Below are 19,702 nucleotides of genomic sequence, written 5' to 3'. Positions count from 1 at the left end.
TAAATAAATCATGAGCCATACAACTGAAATGTCAACATGTCAACTAATCTGCCGATAAATGATGCCAGCGAAAGAACATCAATAGTGACAGGTATAAATAAATAAAGTTATAGATGAACATGCATCACTTACTTTACAGTTTTACTTTTTGTAAAAAGCATTTTAAAATATTCATGAGTTAAGCTACAAAAATGTCAGTTCTGTTTTCAGCTGAAATCTTTTCTGGATATTTTTAAAGAGATTTTAAAAATTGCTATGTTAATCAGGAATCCACTCAATTACATATTCATTTATAATAGGATTTATTTCTAAATATAAGTAATCAGATAACTAATAGACAGCTTTTCTGTGAATACTCTAAATGTCTAAATTAATGTTGCATTTATTTAATGAAAAGTTAAGGAGTAGTTGATATATTAAACTGATTTTTCTGAATTGAAGGCTTCACTACTGTTGGTGGCCTAAACAATCTCTAGTCTCTTTTCCTAAGAGAATTCCCATCTTACTCAGGCCAGCTGACTTCTAATTACTCTAAGCCCTGGCATGACCCTCCTTCTGCAATGATTAGTAATGGGGGGAAAATTTGAGTCCTGAATGATATTGCTGTTCACCCTGAAGTCTGTTTTACTTTTATATACATTGTTACATAAGAAATAAATGCCCTTAAATGGGGGAGGGACTAAATTAGGAATTATGGGATTAACATGTATCTACTACTATATATAAACCAGATAACCAACAAGGACCTACTGTATAGCACAGGGAACTATACTCAATATTTTGTAATAACCTATAAGGGAAAAGAATCTGAAAAAGAATATATATCTGAATCACTTTGCTATACACCTGAAACTAACACAACATTGTAAATCAAATTTGCAAAAAATGTAAAAAAAAAAAAAGAGAAATGCCCTGACACAGAAATTTATGTCCTATCTTCCAGTTACTTTCAGGTAAACAAGTTCAACTAATACAGACACCAGTTTTACCCAATGTTTTTCTTTTGAATAGCAGAGAAACTAAGCCCCTCCAGCCTAAACATGAGCTAGAGAATTTTATGTTGTTAACTTGTTGACCTGGATTTTCAATATTATGATTACTTCATAGTCAATATAAAATTTAATATGAACTTATAATTAAAAAATTTAAAAAGGATCTTGTAATCCCCATTGTAGGTAAAAGAAAGTATGCCTGAAACTAGAAGTCCAAAAATAATCAGGCTCAAACCTATCACTTTGCATTAAAAGTGGCTCCTGGTGGAAGGATTGGAGAAACTTCATACTTGAGATTCTGCAGAGTGGATGATTCCCCTTAGCCATTTGTTGGGTGGGAAGTTGGGGAAAAGGTGTAATTTCATAACCCTTTCCTATTTGGGAAGAAAAAGTTTAAGACTTAGTTTCTAAAGATGGTGGAGTATTAGGAAAAACCATGTGACAGAGGCCCTATGTCACTTCTATAGCAAAAGTATTCTTTCTTACCCCTAACATTTTACCATAAAAAATTTCAAGAACTTCTTACAGAAGAACTGAACAAACTGAAAAATACTCATGTACTCACCATCTTGATTCTGCAGCAGTTAATATTTTGCTGTATTTGCTCTATCACATTTGTCCATTTATCTTTCTAATAATTTAATTTTTAATACATTTCAAAAGAAATTACATCATTAAAGTTTTTAACACAACCAGAAAGAATTATTTTCTGTTAGAAATGCTCGGGATAAATCTGATGTAATTAACATTTACTGTTTACATTTTATCTTTTTCTCCTAGTATAAAATGGCTAGTACCATAAATAAAACATGAAGGATCACGAATTCTCTTCAGGAAAACATTTTAAAGTGCTATAATATTTTAACAATATATTAATAACAATTAGAGAGTCTAAAACTATAGAGAATCTCTAAATAATATGATTTGACTCTTGATTTACTATTCTTTTCTCAGTTATAAGAAAATTATAACTCATTTCACTGCAGGCATGAATGAGGCTGGGACTTCACATCTGTAGGAGTAAAACCCAATTCTAAGAAGAAACAGATGTTTTCACAAAAGCTCTTTTAATTTGTCTTTAAGAAAAAAAAATAACTCTTTGTTTAACACTGCATTTAAAGCTTGAATATCATTATCCTCCTACAAGGAAAAAAAAGGCCAATTCTGTATTATTCTATAACCAAGTAATTGTATGTATGCCCATCAAACTCTTAATGCCTTAAAATTAAAGCAAAACTCTTAGGCAGTCGTCTGGACTTTAAAAACAGATATAATGAATACTTTAAAAATGTGATCATAATGAACATCTGAGCATAAGATCTTGAAGGGGAACAGTTCAGAACAATTGCCCAAACTAGTGAAGTAACAGTTTGGGGGGCCTTTAGGAATGTGAAGGGCCATTTTTGGCTGTTCTGCTAAATGAAAGCAAGTGTTTTAGGCTGGCATTCTGTTTCTGGGGGCAAAAAAAGGCTACATGTCCCACAAACCATAAAGAGTCCTGCACAATGAAGCACTGTCCCAACAAAATATGTCAGTAAGCATCTATGTTGAGAGAAACAGTTTAGAACCGATCAATTTCAGGATCTTTGACCTAGGCACTGAGACTTATGCCAAAAATTCTAGTTTATTATTATTCTTTAATTGTCTTTGTATAGGTGTGCATATTTTTCTCTTAAATTCCTACAAGAAACACATACAATCCTTTTATTGCTTCAACACACACACAGTCTCTTACATGGAGCAGGGATGGGCCATAGAGAACACCATGAAGTGGTTCTGGTATTTATCTTTGGCTTTCTTTTCCCATCTGACAGGTGAGAAAATGAACATGCGTACCTTCTTTGACCAAGCTGTCAGTGAAGAGACTGGTGAGGATGGTGGCAGGCAGGGTGCCACTGCCCAGCAGGATCCCCGACAGCATTGCCAACTTTGTCTGCTCGGTTTCGGAAAAGGCTTTAAGGAAGAGGAGAAGCTGTGGGTCAAACAAAAGAAACCATGTCTATAAAGCAAAGGACTAAAGTAGGAAAATAACAAACAATGCACATCCACGGCTAGATGGCTCATGGGTAGCACACTTATTCACTGAAGACACACACATATGTTCCATTATAAACTGGATGCTATAGAAAGGGACTTCATCAGGCCTTGTTCCTTTCTCCTAAATTTACTTACAATTTAGCTACAGATAACATTCATGGGAAGGAAAAGAGTCATTTAGAGAACAGTGTAAACAGGTCACATGAATAAGTTAAATTTGACTGTATATGACAAAGGGTAAATATTACCAAGTGTTTCCTGAATACACTATTGCCTTTCATTTCTTTGCATGCTCCCTTAGGGCCCCCTCCCCACTGCACCCCCACCCCATCATACATCTACCTATTTTCTTTGGGTTATAACAAAAAATAAACGACAATAACAAAAAAGAAGTCAATAAGCTTTGACATCTAGCATATACTTTTCTGAGCCCACAGCATACTCTTTTAAAACAAGACTGGGTGAAAAAGGGTTTTCAAGGTTCTTGATGCCTCTTTTTAAAATGGTGAGATTCAAACTAGGTATTTCTTAGATCACAGAGTTTTACCACCAACCCTGGTGATCAGGTAATGGAGGGTATAAGATAAAGGAAAGTTATGAACGGAGAAAAGGCCACTGCTGCGGGTTGGAAAGCACAATTCTAACGAGAGGGTGACAGTGCTGTCTGGTTCCTTCTGGGTCACAACACTGCCAACGTCATATCCCAGCAGCAGAGGAAGTGACGGAGCCGCAACCCCAGAAAACTTGGGAGGGAAGGCAAAGCAAAGCAGCTAAACCCCACTTGCCCCTGTGAGTTCTGAGTGTCCAGGCGTGTAGAATGCCCTCCTCTTTCCTAACCCTCCTCCACCTAGTGCTCTGACTGTACTATATTTGTATTTCATGGCTCCTTTCCTCTGTTTCAACAGACTTTAGGCATGTTACTGAGAGTCCCCAGGGCCCAAAATCATTGGAGCTCTGCAGTGATCAGCTGGGGCTCTGCAGACTTTTTCATTACCCTGCACCGATGAAAAAAAAAATCACTGGCATAAATACAGACTTATTAAGTGCTTTATGGCCAATGAAATTCTGTTAACTCTGTGCAGTGAATAGGGCTATATTAATGTACCATTCCCAACAGTTACAGAATTATTACAGAGAGGTCATGTGACTCTCCAAATATTTATATAATGAGTAAGTGGCAGAACTGGAATCAAACTAGCCCATTTCACCCCCCATTTATGCCTTTTAAAGTCTCAATGATTTAAAAGACGTCACTTTCTAAGCTCACAAGAAAAGAGGGAGTGAGGGAAATTGGTATCAATGGTTAAAGCTCCAGGGGGCAGCAGGAATGGGGTAAGAAAAAAACTGACAAAACTAGATACTTTATATCAATCTGGCTTTTTTCTCATTGTCAAAATAAGAAAGATTCAAGTAAATAATGAAAAACAGCCAAGATAAAAATATTAACACTATTTAAGAACATTACTATACTCATATTCATCAAAAACTCAATTACATTAGCAAAATGGTACAAAAGTTATCTTTTCTTAAAATTAATATCCATATTGCTCAATTATACGAACAGGTATTAAAACCAGACACTATATGTATTACAGCAGAATTTTCTTTTAAAAAATAGATACTCTGAAAAATAAATAATTCTTGAAAGCATATTCATCAAATGAATCAAGTGGAAAGTTCTCAAGATTCAAATGAACTAGGAGAAGAAAAACATGAGTGATATTATTAGGCAAAGTGGTAAGATGTTTATTTGAATGCTTTAATATCATTTTTTGGTCATATCTACCCCTCTATTTTAATGACACACTTACTTATTTTCCAAGCATCTAGCCAAATAATGGACCACTTTAATCCATTCAAATGTTTTTCCATGGTAAAAAAAAAAAGTAATACATGCTAGTAGAATAAATCTAACATAGAATAATATGAAAATGTGAGTAATCTCTTTAACCCTATTTCCTTAGAGTAAACATTATTAACAGTTTGAGATGTGTCCTTTCAGATTCTTAAATGTACTTCTATATGCCTACACTTTATAAATAACTACATGTATACACATGCTTTAACTGAACTATACATTGATAACAGCTCAAATTTGCTGAGTGGAGCAGAAAGTTTTCTGAACACTTTATGTGTATATGACTCTTTAACAAAGTCTTGATCCTTGCTTTCAACAAAGAAATCTGAGGCACAAAGAAATTAAATAACTTGCTAAGGTTAAACTTCTGCCAAATGGTTGCTCTTTTACTTAACAATTTATCACAGACATTTCCTCTCATCAATTCATGTGGTTATGCCTCATGCTTTAACTGACTGCATGGTATCCCACTGTATAGAGAGACCATGATTTAATTAACCTCTCTCCCAGCATGAAAATTTAGGTTACGTCTCAATACTGTGATGAACATCTGTATGCATATACAGTTGTATGTTGCAAAGTAACAAAGTAGATGGTTTCTTTATTCCCTTGGTTTATAATTTAGGCAGATGTCTAAAATCAGAAATGATGGCAAAGCAGCATACAAATCTGTAACTGCCATATATAAATAAAGAGGAGCTACAAATTAGAAAGGAACATACTGCAATTTCTGAAAAGAGGGCTTCTTTAATAAGGTGCTATTGCTTATTTGGCTATTTATTAGAGGTCAATTACTGTGCTAAGTACCTTACAGCTCATAGAAATTATCCCTACAACAACCATACATAAAGTCTATACTTTTACTGCAGCTATTTTATACACGAGAAAAACCAATGAGATTTACACCCAGATACTATTTCCAAAGGTATGCTTCTATCTCCTTTGCTAAACAGCATCTTCTATAATTAAAGAATTTTAGTGATTAATAGCTGCTGCGCTATGCTCTTTCATAAGCTTTAACTAATTATATATTCTATAAAAATATTCCTTTGAACAAAGCATGCTGGCTTACATTAAACATGAAGGAAAAATTCTAGGCTAATCATGTATTTCTTTCTACAGCTATTAGCTAATGATCTGTCATACTCATTTCTTCACTCAACTAGCATTTACTAAAAGCTTAAAGAGGTCTGTGGTACTCTGGACTACCACTATAAAAGCAAAATTTTCATCCCTCTTCATGTCATCATTTTAGCAAACAGAGTATATTACATTTGAATTCTTACCTTTTTCATCTCATCCTCAAATGCTTTTTCCAAATACTTGTATCTCCTGATGAGTTTGTTGAAGACCTAAACATAAAAGAAACCAGTCACTATTATGTAAACAATTTTAAAAGGCAAACTCACCTCAACTACACGGGTCTACACTAATAAAAACATGTAGTTAAACATTCTCCTACTGTGATATGAGAACTACAAGCATTTCAAAAGAGTTATTATGACCTGGGGGATAAAACAGGATCAAAATGCACGTAGGGAAAAAAACAAATCCATTTGAGAATATAATTGGTGAGAAAACAAAAATGACTTTGATGAAAATAAAATGAATATAATTTTAAAACTGTGTGACACAGAGATGGAAAATATTAATACCTGAAACAAAGGGGATTACAGATATAATCACTGAGCTACATGATGGGAGGAGATCAGAGTTCCGGGGAGATTATACTCCAGGTGAAAACAAACATGATTTCAGCAGATGAGCAGTATAGACTACTGGCCCCCAATCCAGTTAGAATTCTCAAGCAGGATTTCCAAGTGTGTCAGTGGAATCCTGGACCGTTTTCTAAAGAGGACTGATGTTTGTTATGGACTGAAAATCTGTATTCCTCCTAAATTCATACATTGAGGCCCTACCCCCAAAGTAACTCTAACCTCTGAGCTCTAATGCCTGATGATCTGAGGTAGAGCAAATGTAACAGTAATAGAAATAAAGTGCACAATAAGTGTGATGCACTTGAATCATCCCTTTTCCTAATAGGCTGCTTGTCCTTTTCTTCTTGACTTACAGTTCTTTATTTAATCTGTATATAAATCCTTTATAGGCTTTATGTATTACAAGTATCTCCTTGCCTCTTTCTTTTGAACAGCTACCTGATAGTTTATTAATATGAATTACCAAGCTCTACTTAATTAGTAGCCTATGGATCAACTTATGGATTTTCATCCTTTGATGTTTTAGTTTTGAAGGATAGTGCTAAACTACTCTCCCTAAAGCTGGGACCAACTTATATTCCAACAGAAATTATGATTGCTCATGTCTCTTATGGATGAAAGGTAAAAACACTCTATCTTCCTGAAGTTTTAATGATCACTGTCTGAATCTTAACTTTTCTTGAATCTTATTTAAAGGTTTCCCTTTCAGCACAACAATCTCTCAGTGACAGGCTCTACCTGAGCGTAGTTTCGGATGGTTTCATGATCTTCATTTGCTGAAAACACACAGTGATTGGTCATCTTGGTCTTGTCACCATCATCTATGCGTGTTCCTCCAGGGGCTAATAAGAGAATGGTTAATAACCATTAGGACAACATTGAAATCAGACGAGCATGTGTAGAAGAGATCAATTCTTGCATATCTAGGAAAACAGTAGAAGTAGGTATCACATAAACATTTATAGAATGATGCACATGTGTAGACACAGAGTATTTTAAGAAGATTATCACCTTAATAAAATTTTGTTCAAGTGACTATGTTTATTGGAAGGGCTAGTTAAACCTTATGAATAAATTGCATCAAAATAGACTCTTGAAGGAGTTAACTTTTCTAAAAACTAATTTAATTATAAAAGATGTTTGTATGGTTTGATTTGTGTTTTGGCTGTGCTGTGTAGCACTCAGGATCTTAGTTTTCTAAGCAGGGACTGAACCCATGCCCCCTGCATTGGAAGCAGAGTCCTGAACACTGGACCACCCTTGTTTATACTTCTATCGTAATGCAAAATGGTTATTCAAATGTGTATTCCTACCATAGGGTATGAGCTTGTTGATCTACATACTTGACTTCACTGTACCCTAGAAGTCTGGTTCTTGCCAAAGTGTATCCTTAACCATGATAGCTAAACAATAACATTTATTAATTTGATTATTCTCAAAGTAGTTCCTGATGTTTCCCACATCAGAACATGGTTCACTTTCCAGGTTTGCTAACAATATTTTGCTGGACTCCAGTTCACCAACACTAGTACTACCCAGACCTGGCTTTTATAGTAGATCTTCACGGTTTCCACTTCAGTAGGTATCAAGAATGTTTCCTCCTCACTAACCCAGTTATCCAGTGTTGATCAGTATACACTCTGACCCCTTGTCATTTATATTTGATTACCCAGCAGTTGCATTGGCTAGGAAAGAGTGTATTTTATTGTTGCTCATCTTTGCCCCTATACCCTAAACAGTATCATGGAGGAAATGGACAAATAAATGGATTAAAACAAAGAATGCCTTTTTTTCTACCACTCAACTTTTCCTCATTCAAAGGGCTTCCCAGGTGGCACAATGGTAAAGAACCCACCTGCCAATGCAGGAGACCCAGGTTCGATCCCTGGGTTGAGAAGATCCCCTGGAAAAGGAAATTGCAACCCACTCCAGTATTCCTGCTTGGGAAATCCCACGGACAGAGGAGCCTGGCAAGCTACAGTCCATGGGGTTGCAAAAAGTCAGACACTCATGCACACATGCTCTATCAAAGGCTCCTCCTATAAGTTTCAATGGTGGCCACTACAAACATTGGTTGATTAGAAGACCAGAGTCAGAACACCAGGTAGTTTTGTTTTCTGATTTTACTTCATCAGAATTAGGGTGGAAATTTGAGCAAGTCAAATTAGGTTAATAACTACTATACACTCAAATATTTGTTGAGTAGATATTTGTACAGGCCATATTTTAGATCTTTGAGTCATATAGATGAGCTACAAATAGCCAATTATTTCTTATAGTTTTGTAAGCAAACTTGTTGTTAGAAAAGTCAGCTCCTTCAGGAGTCTGTTCTCATGCAACTAATTTATGCACAATTCAATTAGCCCTTTATAATGAATACAGCCACCTAGAACAAATTTTTTTTGGGGGGAGGGGAACAAAATTTTATTAAGAAGAGGATAATCTTCTAAAAACTCTGGACTAATGATTCCTATCTGATAGAAGTTACATAACTGAAAAGTCTGATTTGGAAACTACAGTCTTTTAAGAGGTAAAATTTTAAAAACTGCATTCTCTTACAAAACAAAATATTTGTTACACATTAGTAACATTGCTACACCTTGCTTGTTTACCCCCTGATAGTGGGACCAAGTATTAATTGCCATTTCTAAAAATTTTGTGAAATTTTCTGTTTTTCTCAAAGTAGAAGTAGAAGAAAAGTAAAGTGTTTCTTGTATCTACTCTTCAATGTGTACAACTGAAAAGCCAAGATAACTATAGTCTCAAGAATAGTAGTGGAAGGTAAATATTTTTGTGGATGTGAAGAGAATTCTTACATACTAAATCAGCAAACAAAATGTTTATATAAAAGGAACGCACCTGGCTAACTATTTTCCTTACATCATAGGTCTGGCCTTGGTAGATATCTGGGGTTATACTAACCGTGCTCATACCAAACATTTTGTCCTAGGCTCTTTTGGATGTATGAATGTGGCATGAAAACATGAATTCTTTTTTTCAAACATATGGGGTTTATTAGGAAAAAAGCCTAACAGTGGAAAGGGGGAAAGACTGAGAAAGAGTGCTCAATGTGTGTGTCTGTAAAATGAAGGTGGTGGTGAAGGAATCTCCCCTTGAGCTCTGAGTTCTATGAGTAAGAGAGAGGCAAGATGCTACAGACCTTGTGATCCTGGTATAGGCTGCAGGTATAAACTTGCTGATCATCATTATGGAGATGGTAAATGAAGTCTTGAGATAACCAATGCAAAGCATATAACTTGGAACATATGTGAGGTGGCAGATATGGAAACCTATGAGCCCTATGAGAACTGGTACTAAGAGAGAGAGTAGGGAGTCTAAATGGTCTATGGAAGGAAAGAAAGGAAAACTCTTCAAGGATGATCAAAGGGTCAACAGTGCTGCCAGGAAGGTACTAAGAACTGAAAAGTGTGCCCCAAACTGACGGGTGAAGTCATTTGTGACTTTGACAAGAACCCAAACTGACCAAAAATTATCCTTGCATACAATTTACCAGTGTATCAGTAAAGGTCTATAATAGTTAAGGAAATTGAAAAAGCCAATAATCACAACAGGAAGGTTCAATCTCACTCTTAATTATGGTTTTCATTCTTTTCAGAATCGTTTAAGGTAGCACTTATTATTATAGTAAGAAAGACAACATACTACAGAGTAAACACAAAACAGCAGAGAGAGTTATTGTGTTTGTATAATATCATCCCATCCTCAAAAGTTTATGCATTTAGGTAAAGAAACCTGTAGAAAATAATTAATCAAATATTAACAATAGTTATCTCTGGGTATTGGTATTTGAGCACACTTCAGTTCAGTTCAGTCGCTCAGTCGTGTCCGACTCTTTGCGACCCCATGAACCACAGCACACCAGGCCTCCCTGTCCATCACCAACTCCTGGAGTTTACTCAAACTCATGTCCGTTGAGTCGGTGATGCCATCCAACCATCTCATCCTCTGTCGTCCCCTTCTCCTTCTGCCTTCAATCTTTCCCAGCATCAGGGTCTTTTCAAATGAGTCAACTCTTTGCATCAGGTGGCCAAAGTATTGGAGTTTCAGCTTTCACATCAGTCCTTCCAATGAACACCCAGGACTGATCTCCTTTAGGACGGAGTGGTTGGATCTCCTTGCAGTCCAAGGGACTCTCAAGAGTCTTCTCTAACACCACAGTTCAAAAGCAACAATTCTTTGGCATTCAGATTTTTTTATAGTTCAACTCTCACATCCATACATGACTATTGGAAAAACCATAGCCTTGACTAGATGGACCTTTGTTGACAAAGTAATGTCTCTGCTTTTTAATATATTGTCTAGGTTGGTCATAACTTTCTTTCCAAAGAGTAATCGTCTTTTAATTTCATGGCTGCAATCACCACCTGCAGTGATTATACTTGTTTTAAAAATCTACTTCTGCTTCATTGACTATGCTAAAGCCTTTGATGGTGTGGATCACAAAATGCGGAAAATTCTTACAAAGAGATGGGAATATCAGACCACCTTATCTGTCTCCTGAGAAACCTGTATGTAGGCCAAGAAGCAACAGTTAGAACTGGTCATGGAATAATAGACTGGTTCCAAATTGGGAAAGGAGTACATCAAGGCTGTACATTGTCACCCCGCTTATTTAACTTGCAAGCAGAGTATGTCATGCAAAATGCTGGACTGGATGAAGCATAAGCTGGAATCAAGATTACTGGGAAAAATATGAACAACCTCAGATGTGCAAATGATACCACTCTAATGGCAGAAAGTGAAGAGGAACTAAAGAGTTTCTTGATGAGAGTGAAAGAAGAGAGTGAAAAAGCTGGTTTGAAACTCAACATTAAAAAAACTAAGACCATGACATCAGGTCCCATCACTTCATCATTTCATGGTAAACAGATAGGGAAAAACTAGCAGATTTTATTTTCTTGGCTCCAAAATCATTGCTAACGGTCACTGTAGCCATGAAATTAAAAGACACTTGCTCCTTGGAAGGAAAGCTATGACAAACCTTTGTCAGCAAAGTGACGCCTCTGCTTTTTAATGACAAACGTAGACAGTGTATTAAAAAGCAAAGGTGTCACTTTGCCAACAAAGGTCCGTCTAGTCAAAGCCATGGTTTTTCCAGTAGTCATGTATGGATATGAGAACTGGAACACAAAGGAGGCTAAGTGCTGAAGAACTGATGCTTTCGAATTGTGGGGCTAGAGAAGGCTCTTGAGAGTTCCTTGGACTGCAAGGATATCAAACCAGTCAATCCTAAAAGAAATTAATCGTGAATATTCACTGGAAGGACTGATTCTGAAGCCGAAGCTTCAATACTTTGGCCACCTGATGTGAAGAACTGACTCATTTGAAAAGACCCTGATGCTGGGAAAGATTGAAGGCAGAAGGAGAAGGGGATTGACAGAGGAGGAGATGGTTGGATGGCATCACCAACTCAATGGACATGAGTTTGAGTAAACTGTGGGAAGTAATAAAGGACAGGAAGCCTGGTATGCTGTAGTCCACGGGGTTGCAAAACTTGGTCACATGACTTAGTGACTGAACAACAACAGCAATTTCTGAGTATTGCGAGCACACGACAAAGAGCTTTTATACACAGACTTGAATTACCTACAGTGATAATGAGATTGTCATAAACAGTAGTGATAGAAATAAACTTGGCACACAGTGAAAACTAGCAGTTCAAATCAAAAGGGAGTCTGGAAGTGAATGGGGCCATGAACCAGAACAGACAGATATAAGAGCTCAGAGTGAAGAATTAAAGGGTAGCTCTACCTAGAAAGGGCTTCTCTGGTGGGTCAGATGGTAAAGAATTCACCTGCAAGGCAGAAGACCTGGGTTCAGTCCCTGGGTTGGGAAGATCCCCGGAGGAGGGCATGGCAAGCCACTCCAGGATCCTCGCCTGGAGAATCCCCATGGACAGAGGAGGCTGGCGGGCTACAGCCCATGGGGTTGCAAAGAGTCACACTCAACTGAGCGACAGAGCACAGCACAGCACCATCTAGAAAGGTGTGTATATACTCTGTCTTCAAGCAGGTTGGCCTAAGCAACGTTTCTCAATGAAAGGCGCTCACAGCACGCTGTGCAGGGCAATTTTTGATTGCACAGATGTTCCTTGCATAGTAGAGGAGGTGGCATACTTGGCCTCCACTCCCAAGTCTTTGTGACAACCAAAACACTTGCATAGATTTGCCTATGTCCTCCAGGTAGTTGAAAATCACTGACCTGGGGATCTGAGCACTTCCAGTGATTTACAATGACCACAGGAACTAGTTACGAAAACCAAGTTCTAAGAACAACTATGAGAGGAAAAATGAGTGGTTGTGATACCTAATAAACATTTAGGTAAACATACCAAGACACTTAAATAGTATTCCGAAACCTTTTCCCCTGATGCCCCTGCTCTGTAAGACATAGTTTTTATTTTGCTTTTTACCTATTTTTAATAATTTCCAAACTTCTATCTTTAATCCTTTTAGTTACATACTCACAATTATGAGGATTTTTAAAAAACTAAATATAAACTATATTTCTTAGACATTTGATTATTGATTGATGAAATGATATTTAGTGAAACACTGGGACTTCTTTTTAAATTTGTTGACAAAGTTAAATCTCACTGCTCATTGTACCAAAAAAAAGGGGTGGGTGAGACTAAAAAGGAAGGTGCTATGGCAATTGGGATTCAACTTGCAAGCAGATTTTATTGTCCAAGCCACGACGTAAGCCCCTTAAATATAATGGAATGATCTAGATAAGTGGTCACCAACCTTCCTGGCACCAGGAACCTGGTTCATGAAAGACAATTGTACCACGGACTAGGGGTTGAGGACCCCTGATCTAGATGATCCCTGAACTATAATGCAGAAATTACCCCTCCTAAATCCTCTCCAGAAACATTCAAAGATTAGGGACATATAGGAAAATTGGCTTTTAGCTACAGACAAGTGGCCAACTGTGTTGTCTGTCAACAAAAGTTCTCTCTTAACCAACAAACATTTCACAGCCATATCAATACCATTCCAAATCATAACCTAGGTAAAATTTTTATAGATTCCCATTTGTATTTTTTTTTTAAATCAACAATCATACATGTAAAGCTTATAAAGATTCTGTCTCATAAGAAAATATTTCAATAGAATTGAAAGTACATAATACTATAAGATGCTCTAGTATATGGCTTACCGAGCATACTGCCAGCCACCAGGATATCGAAGAGTGTGTCTGCATAGCGACGATAATCTAATCTTGAGCCTGTAGAGTCCAGAAACTTGGCTACAGCTTCAAGGTCATCACCAGCTTCATTAAGCCCCTGGACAAGTGTATCCCTGAAGACTGTGGGTTCGAATTTCTCTTTTTCATCTAAAATAATAGATAATACAATGGTTCTCTTACTTATACATCATATTCCCAAATGCAACCATACATTTCCTTTGCTCACTGATTTTTATTTGATAGCATGATTATTTAAAAGTTGAAAGACAATTAAGATTTTCTACTAATTTTTCATGTTAAAGCCCTTGTTTAAATATTCATTTAAGCAACTGATTTCTGATTTTCTACTAATTTTTCATGTTAAAGCCCTTGTTTAAATATTCATTTAAGCAACTGATTTCTGCTAAATGGGGCCACACTTTAATACATGAAAAAGCTGATGATCAGTCATTTGTATCACTCATAGGAGGCCAATGTAACTATTAACTTTAACCATCTAGTAAAAAATAAAGTATAACAATCAAAAGTTTAAAAAATTTGTTCTATCCAGGATAGAAAAAGAAAATGACTCGGGGAGAATCACCTAAGAATAAGGGAGAATATAAAAACAAACGAAATAGAGACTGGGAGGGAGGAAATAAAGAGGGCTCAGTTCAGTCAGTTCAGTCTCTCAGTCATGTCCGACTCTTTGCGACCCCATGAATTGCAGCACGCCATAAAGAGGGGTACCTCTTTTTAAAAATTTTTAACTGAGATATAATTGATATATAATAATAATGATTTGATATCTGTACATATTGCAAAATGATCACCATTAAGTCTAGTTAACATTCATCACCATATGTAAGTCATAAATTCTGTCTTGTAATGAGAACTTCTAAGATCTTACTTCAAGTATGCAACACAGTATTGTTAACTGTAGTTATCAGGCTGTACTGACATCCTCATCACTTATTCTACAGTTGGAAGTTTGTTCTCTTTGAATACTACTGGCCCTCCTCTCCATACCCTCTCCTTTTGCAACCATCAATCTGTTATCTATGAGCTTTTTTGTTGTTTTTATTGTAAAGATTTCACATATGAGATCATATAGAATTTGTCTTTCTTATTTCTCTTAACATAATTCCCTCCAGATCCATGCATGTTGTCACAAGCAACAGAATTTCCTTCTCTTTATTGCTGAGTAATGAAAACTTAGGTTGTCTCTATATCTTAGCTATTATAAACAATGCTTCAGTGAACACTGGGGTGAATGTATCTTTTTGAGTTAGTGTTTTCATTTTCTTCAGATAAATACCCAGAAGTGGAGTTGCTGAGTCATATATCTTTAATTTTTTTTATTTTTAATTTTTTAAAGGAACCTCCATACTGTTTTCTATAGTGGCTGCACAAATTTACACTCCCATCAAGGGTGTTCAAAGGTTCTCCTTTAACCACATCCTCACCAACACCTGTTACTTCCTTGGAGGGATATTTTTTTTAAACAAAATAAATTATTCCAGAATATTTAAATATTTAATAAATATCTGAGCTATATGTTTATAAATCCAGCTTCAGAGAAGATGTTGTCAACCCTCCTGGTTGCATGACCCCTTAAAAACCTTCAAAAGTAGTAAAGATTCCAAAGAACTCTTGTGTTTATGTTTAACATCCAAGGAAACTTATTTTATAGAAATAAAATAAAAAATATTTATCACATGAAAGATATTAGTGAGAAGAGAGGCACTGTTTTACACTTTTGCATTTCTTTAAAAGTCTGGAGTAACGGCAGGTAAACAAATTTTCAAATGTGTTGCGTGCAATTTGTTGCAATATCGCACATCCTGAAACCACTGTTAAACTCCTGAGAGAATGTGTGAAAGGGGCAAATATTATGTCAGCGTTTTATTATGAAAACAGTTTCAATTTTGTAGATGCCCTGAAGTATTTCAGAGGATTTAAGGATACAGATACTATGTAACTTTCTCTCCTCAGCACACTCTAGAGAGACTTCTTTGTAGAAGGTCACTTTGGAGGAAACTCTTGAACAAAGTAAGGATCACTTGAAAAAAAGAAAACTAGATAACAGATGAGGAGTTAAAAAAAAAAAAAGACTAGATAAGACAAAAGATCTAACATTCAGTTCAAAGAATTTCACCTTTTCCCCCTTACAAAGACTGAGTCTGCATATGGGGAAAAGGGGCAAGGGATGACATCTCCCCAAAATATTCTATCATAAATGTCTTTAGAGAGAGAAGTAGATACTGCAACTGTTTTTTTTTTTTTTTCTTTAAGGGAAGAAAGAGGAGGAGAAGAGAATGCTATAGAAAAAAGAAACATTTCATGAATAAAAGAGTTCTTAGAAATGAAAAATATGATAGAAAAACTTAAGAACTCAATTGAAGAGTTAAAAGAGAAAGCAGAGAGTATCTCTTAGAAACTGAGAGAAAAATCAAAGACCTATGTAAAAGGAGTGTAAAGATAAGAAAAAGAGCAGACTAGGCAAATGTCCAAAGTAGTGAATAAAAAGATAATTTTCTTAAAAAGGGAAGGATTTTAAACTTTAAAGAAATTTCAGTTTTAAAGGAGACGTGAGTTTCCCAATGAAAGACTATCTGTGGACACAGCCAAGGTCTGAAAGTGGATCCACAACGTGCATTCATTACTGTGAAACTTCAGAATAAAGCAACTCTCCGAAGTCTTGGGGCGAAAAACCAAATCACATACAAGCTATCAAGAAACAGAACAACATTGAATTGCCCAACAGAAATACCAGAAGCCAGAAGATATTCCTTAAAAATTCCAAGGAAAAACAATTTTCAACCAAAAATTCCAGTGTTTGGTCACTCTATTAATTAACCATAGTTCAGCGGAATTCAGTTGCTTAGGCAAGTCTGACTCTCTGCGACCCCATGGACTGCAGCACGCCAGGCTTCCCTATTCATCATCAACTCCTGGAGCCTGCTCAAACTCATGCCCGTAGAGATGGTGATGTCATCCAATTCTCATCCTCTGTCGTCCCCTTCTCTTCCTGCCTTCAGTCTTTCCAGCTCAGGGTCTTTTCCAGTGAGTCAGTTCTTCGCATCAGGTGGCCAAAGTACTGGAGCTTCAGCTTTAGCATCAGTCCTTCCAATGAATATTCAGGACTGATTTCCTTTAGGATTGACTAGTTTGATCTCCCTGCAGTTCAAGGGACTCTCAAGACTCTTCTTCAACACCACAGTTCAAAAGCATCCATTCTTTGGTGCTCAGCTTTCTTTATAGTCTAACTCTCACATCCATACATGACTACTGAAAAAACCATAGCTTTGACTAGACGGACCTTTGTTGGCAAAGTAATGTCTCTGCTTTTTAATATGCTGTCTAGGTTGGTCATAACTTTTCTTCCAAGGAGCAAGGGTCTTTTAATTTCATGGCTGCAGTCACCATCTGCAGTGATTTTGCAGCCCAAGAAAATAGTCTGTCACAGTTTCCATTGTTTCCCCATCTATTTGCCATGAAGTGATGGGACCTGACACCATGATCTTCACTTTTTGAATGCTGAGTTTTAAGCCAGATTTTTCACTTTCTTCATTCACTTTCATCAGGAGGCTCTTTTAGCTCCTCCTGCTTTCTGCCATTAGAGTGGTATCATCTGCATATCTGAGGTTACTGGTATTTCTCCCACCAATCTTGATCCCAGCTTGTGCTTCATCCAGGCTGGCATTTTGCATGATGTACTCTGCATATAAGTTAAATAAGCAGGGTGACAATAGACAGCCTTGACGTACTCCTTTCCCAATTTGGAACCAGTCTGTTGCTCCATGTCCAGCTCTAACTGTTGCTTCTAGATCTGCATACAGATTTCTCACTAGGCAGGTCAGGTGGTCTGGCATTCCCATCTCTTGAAGAATTTCCCACAGTTTGTTATGACCTACACAGTCAAAGGCTTTGGCATAGTCAATAAAGCAGAAGTAGATGTTTTTTGGAACTCTCTTGCTTTTTCTATGATCCAATGGATATTGGCAAATTGATCTCTGGTTCCTCTGCCTTTTCCAAATCCAGTTGAACATCTGGAAGTTCTCAGTTCACATACTGTTGAAGCCTCACTTGTAGAATTTTGAGCATTACTTTGCTAGCATGTGAGATGAGTGCAATTGTGTGGTAGTTTGAACATTCTTTGTCATTGCTATTCTTTGGGATTGGAATGAAAACTGACCTTTTCCGGTCCTGTGGCCACTGCTGAGTTTTCCAAATTTGTTGGCATATTGAGGGCAGTACTTTAACAGCATCATCTTGTATGATTTGAAATAGCTCAGCTGAAATTCCATCATCTCCACTAGCTTTGTTCCTAGTGATGCTTCCTAAGGCTCATTTGACTTCACACTCCAGGATGTCTGGCTCTAGGTGAGTGATCACACCATTGTGGTTATCTGGATCATTAAAATCTTTTTTGTATAGTTCTTCTGTGTATTCTTGCCAGCTTTTGAGTTGGACTATAAAGAAAGCTGAGTGCTGAGAATTGATGCTTTTGAACTATGGTGTTGGAGAAGACTCTTGAGAGTCCCTTGGACTGCAAGGAGATCCAACCAGTCCATCCTAAAGGAGATCAGTCTTGGGTGTTCATTGGAAGGACTTGTGTTGAAGGTGAAACTCTAATACTCTGGCTAACTGATGCGAAGAGCTGACTCATTTGAAAAGACCCTGATGCTGGCAAAGATTGAGGGCAGCAGGAGAAGGGAACAACAGAGGATGAGATGGTTGGATGGCATCACCGACTCAATGGACATGGGTTTGGGTGAACTCGGAGTTGGTGATAGACAGGGAGGCCTGGCATGCTGCGGTTCATGGGGTTGCAAAGAGTCGGACATGACTGAGCGACTGAACTGAACTAAACTTTCTTGATATTTGCTGCTTCTTTTAGCCTTTTTTTTTTTGTCCTTTATTTTTGTCCATTTTTGTCCTTTATTGTCCCCATCTTTATGTAACAGCAGATCAAGCATATATGAAAACATTCAAGGCCTCAAAAATTATGTTTCTCATTTACTCTTTTTAAAAAGCAATTGACACAGACACTCCACCAAAATAGAAGAATAACTCATGATTTCACGATCTTATTAAGTTGTGAGATCCCAGGAAAAAGAGAAAAAAATCTAAGAGACAGACAATAGTACTTTTCAGGATAGTAGGAAAAGGGACATTTCAAGCTGTACTGTTAACAGCTGGACCACTGGCCTAAAGAACTGAATGGAAGAGGGTTTTTCAATACAATCATACAGTATGAAATGATACACAGTTAGAATTCTTTCAATAAAATGTCATTGTTAGAATTCCAAAAGTGCTTATATGAAGAGATTTACGTAGCAAAGGAAAGTGTAGTGCTGCCTAGTTTTAAGGTACAGAAAGCTAAGCAAAATAAATAAATAAATAAATAAAATCAATTACTATTAAACTCATTTAATCCAAAGAGAAAATAGTGTTCAGAAAAATAAATAATAGTTTAGCCCTGAAGAAAATGTACCAGGTCACAATGATATAACCTCTAATTAGGAGTCTAGCTAAAACTGATAAAATGAAAGAACACAGAACAAGAAGAGGTTTGCAGGTGGGTGGGGGCATGAAAGAGATGAATCCTCATCTCCCACAGCAGGAATTGCATCCATAATATACCTCTCCAACAGAAACATCAAGAAACAGCCACATAGAAGTGTTATGTGGCCACAGGAATGCAAATGCTAAAAGAAGCTGTTAAAGGTTAGAAAGAATACTGCTGGCAAACAGACTTGCTGCTGTTACATGTTTTGCAGAATGGTTTGACTATTTAAGCCATGTACGTGCATGACTTAGATACAATTAAAAATTACATTTAAAACCAGACAGCAGCTATCTGGTTTGTACAGACTGCCTACCTATGGTCTAACAGAAAG

At 36.8% G+C, this 19,702-nt stretch overlaps 1 protein-coding gene across 2 annotated transcripts in view; it reads right to left on the bottom strand.

Annotated features, from left to right (window-relative positions):
- BZW2 (basic leucine zipper and W2 domains 2) overlaps nucleotides 1-19,702 on the bottom strand; it is a 55,834-nt gene that overhangs the window by 13,880 nt on the left and 22,252 nt on the right. For both annotated transcript variants that reach the window (XM_061165015.1, XM_061165016.1), the window contains exons 3-6: nucleotides 13,788-13,964; nucleotides 7,344-7,447; nucleotides 6,174-6,239; nucleotides 2,829-2,964 (exon numbers count right to left, since the gene is read on the bottom strand). In XM_061165015.1, the coding sequence (XP_061020998.1) occupies nucleotides 2,829-2,964; nucleotides 6,174-6,239; nucleotides 7,344-7,447; nucleotides 13,788-13,964 (483 nt within the window). The remainder of the gene's footprint in view (nucleotides 1-2,828; nucleotides 2,965-6,173; nucleotides 6,240-7,343; nucleotides 7,448-13,787; nucleotides 13,965-19,702) is intronic.

Source organism: Dama dama, chromosome 18, assembly GCF_033118175.1.
Source record: "Dama dama isolate Ldn47 chromosome 18, ASM3311817v1, whole genome shotgun sequence".
NCBI lineage: Eukaryota > Metazoa > Chordata > Mammalia > Artiodactyla > Cervidae > Dama > Dama dama.
Note: the sequence above shows the minus strand (reverse complement) of the source record. Positions and strands in the feature narration are given on the sequence as shown.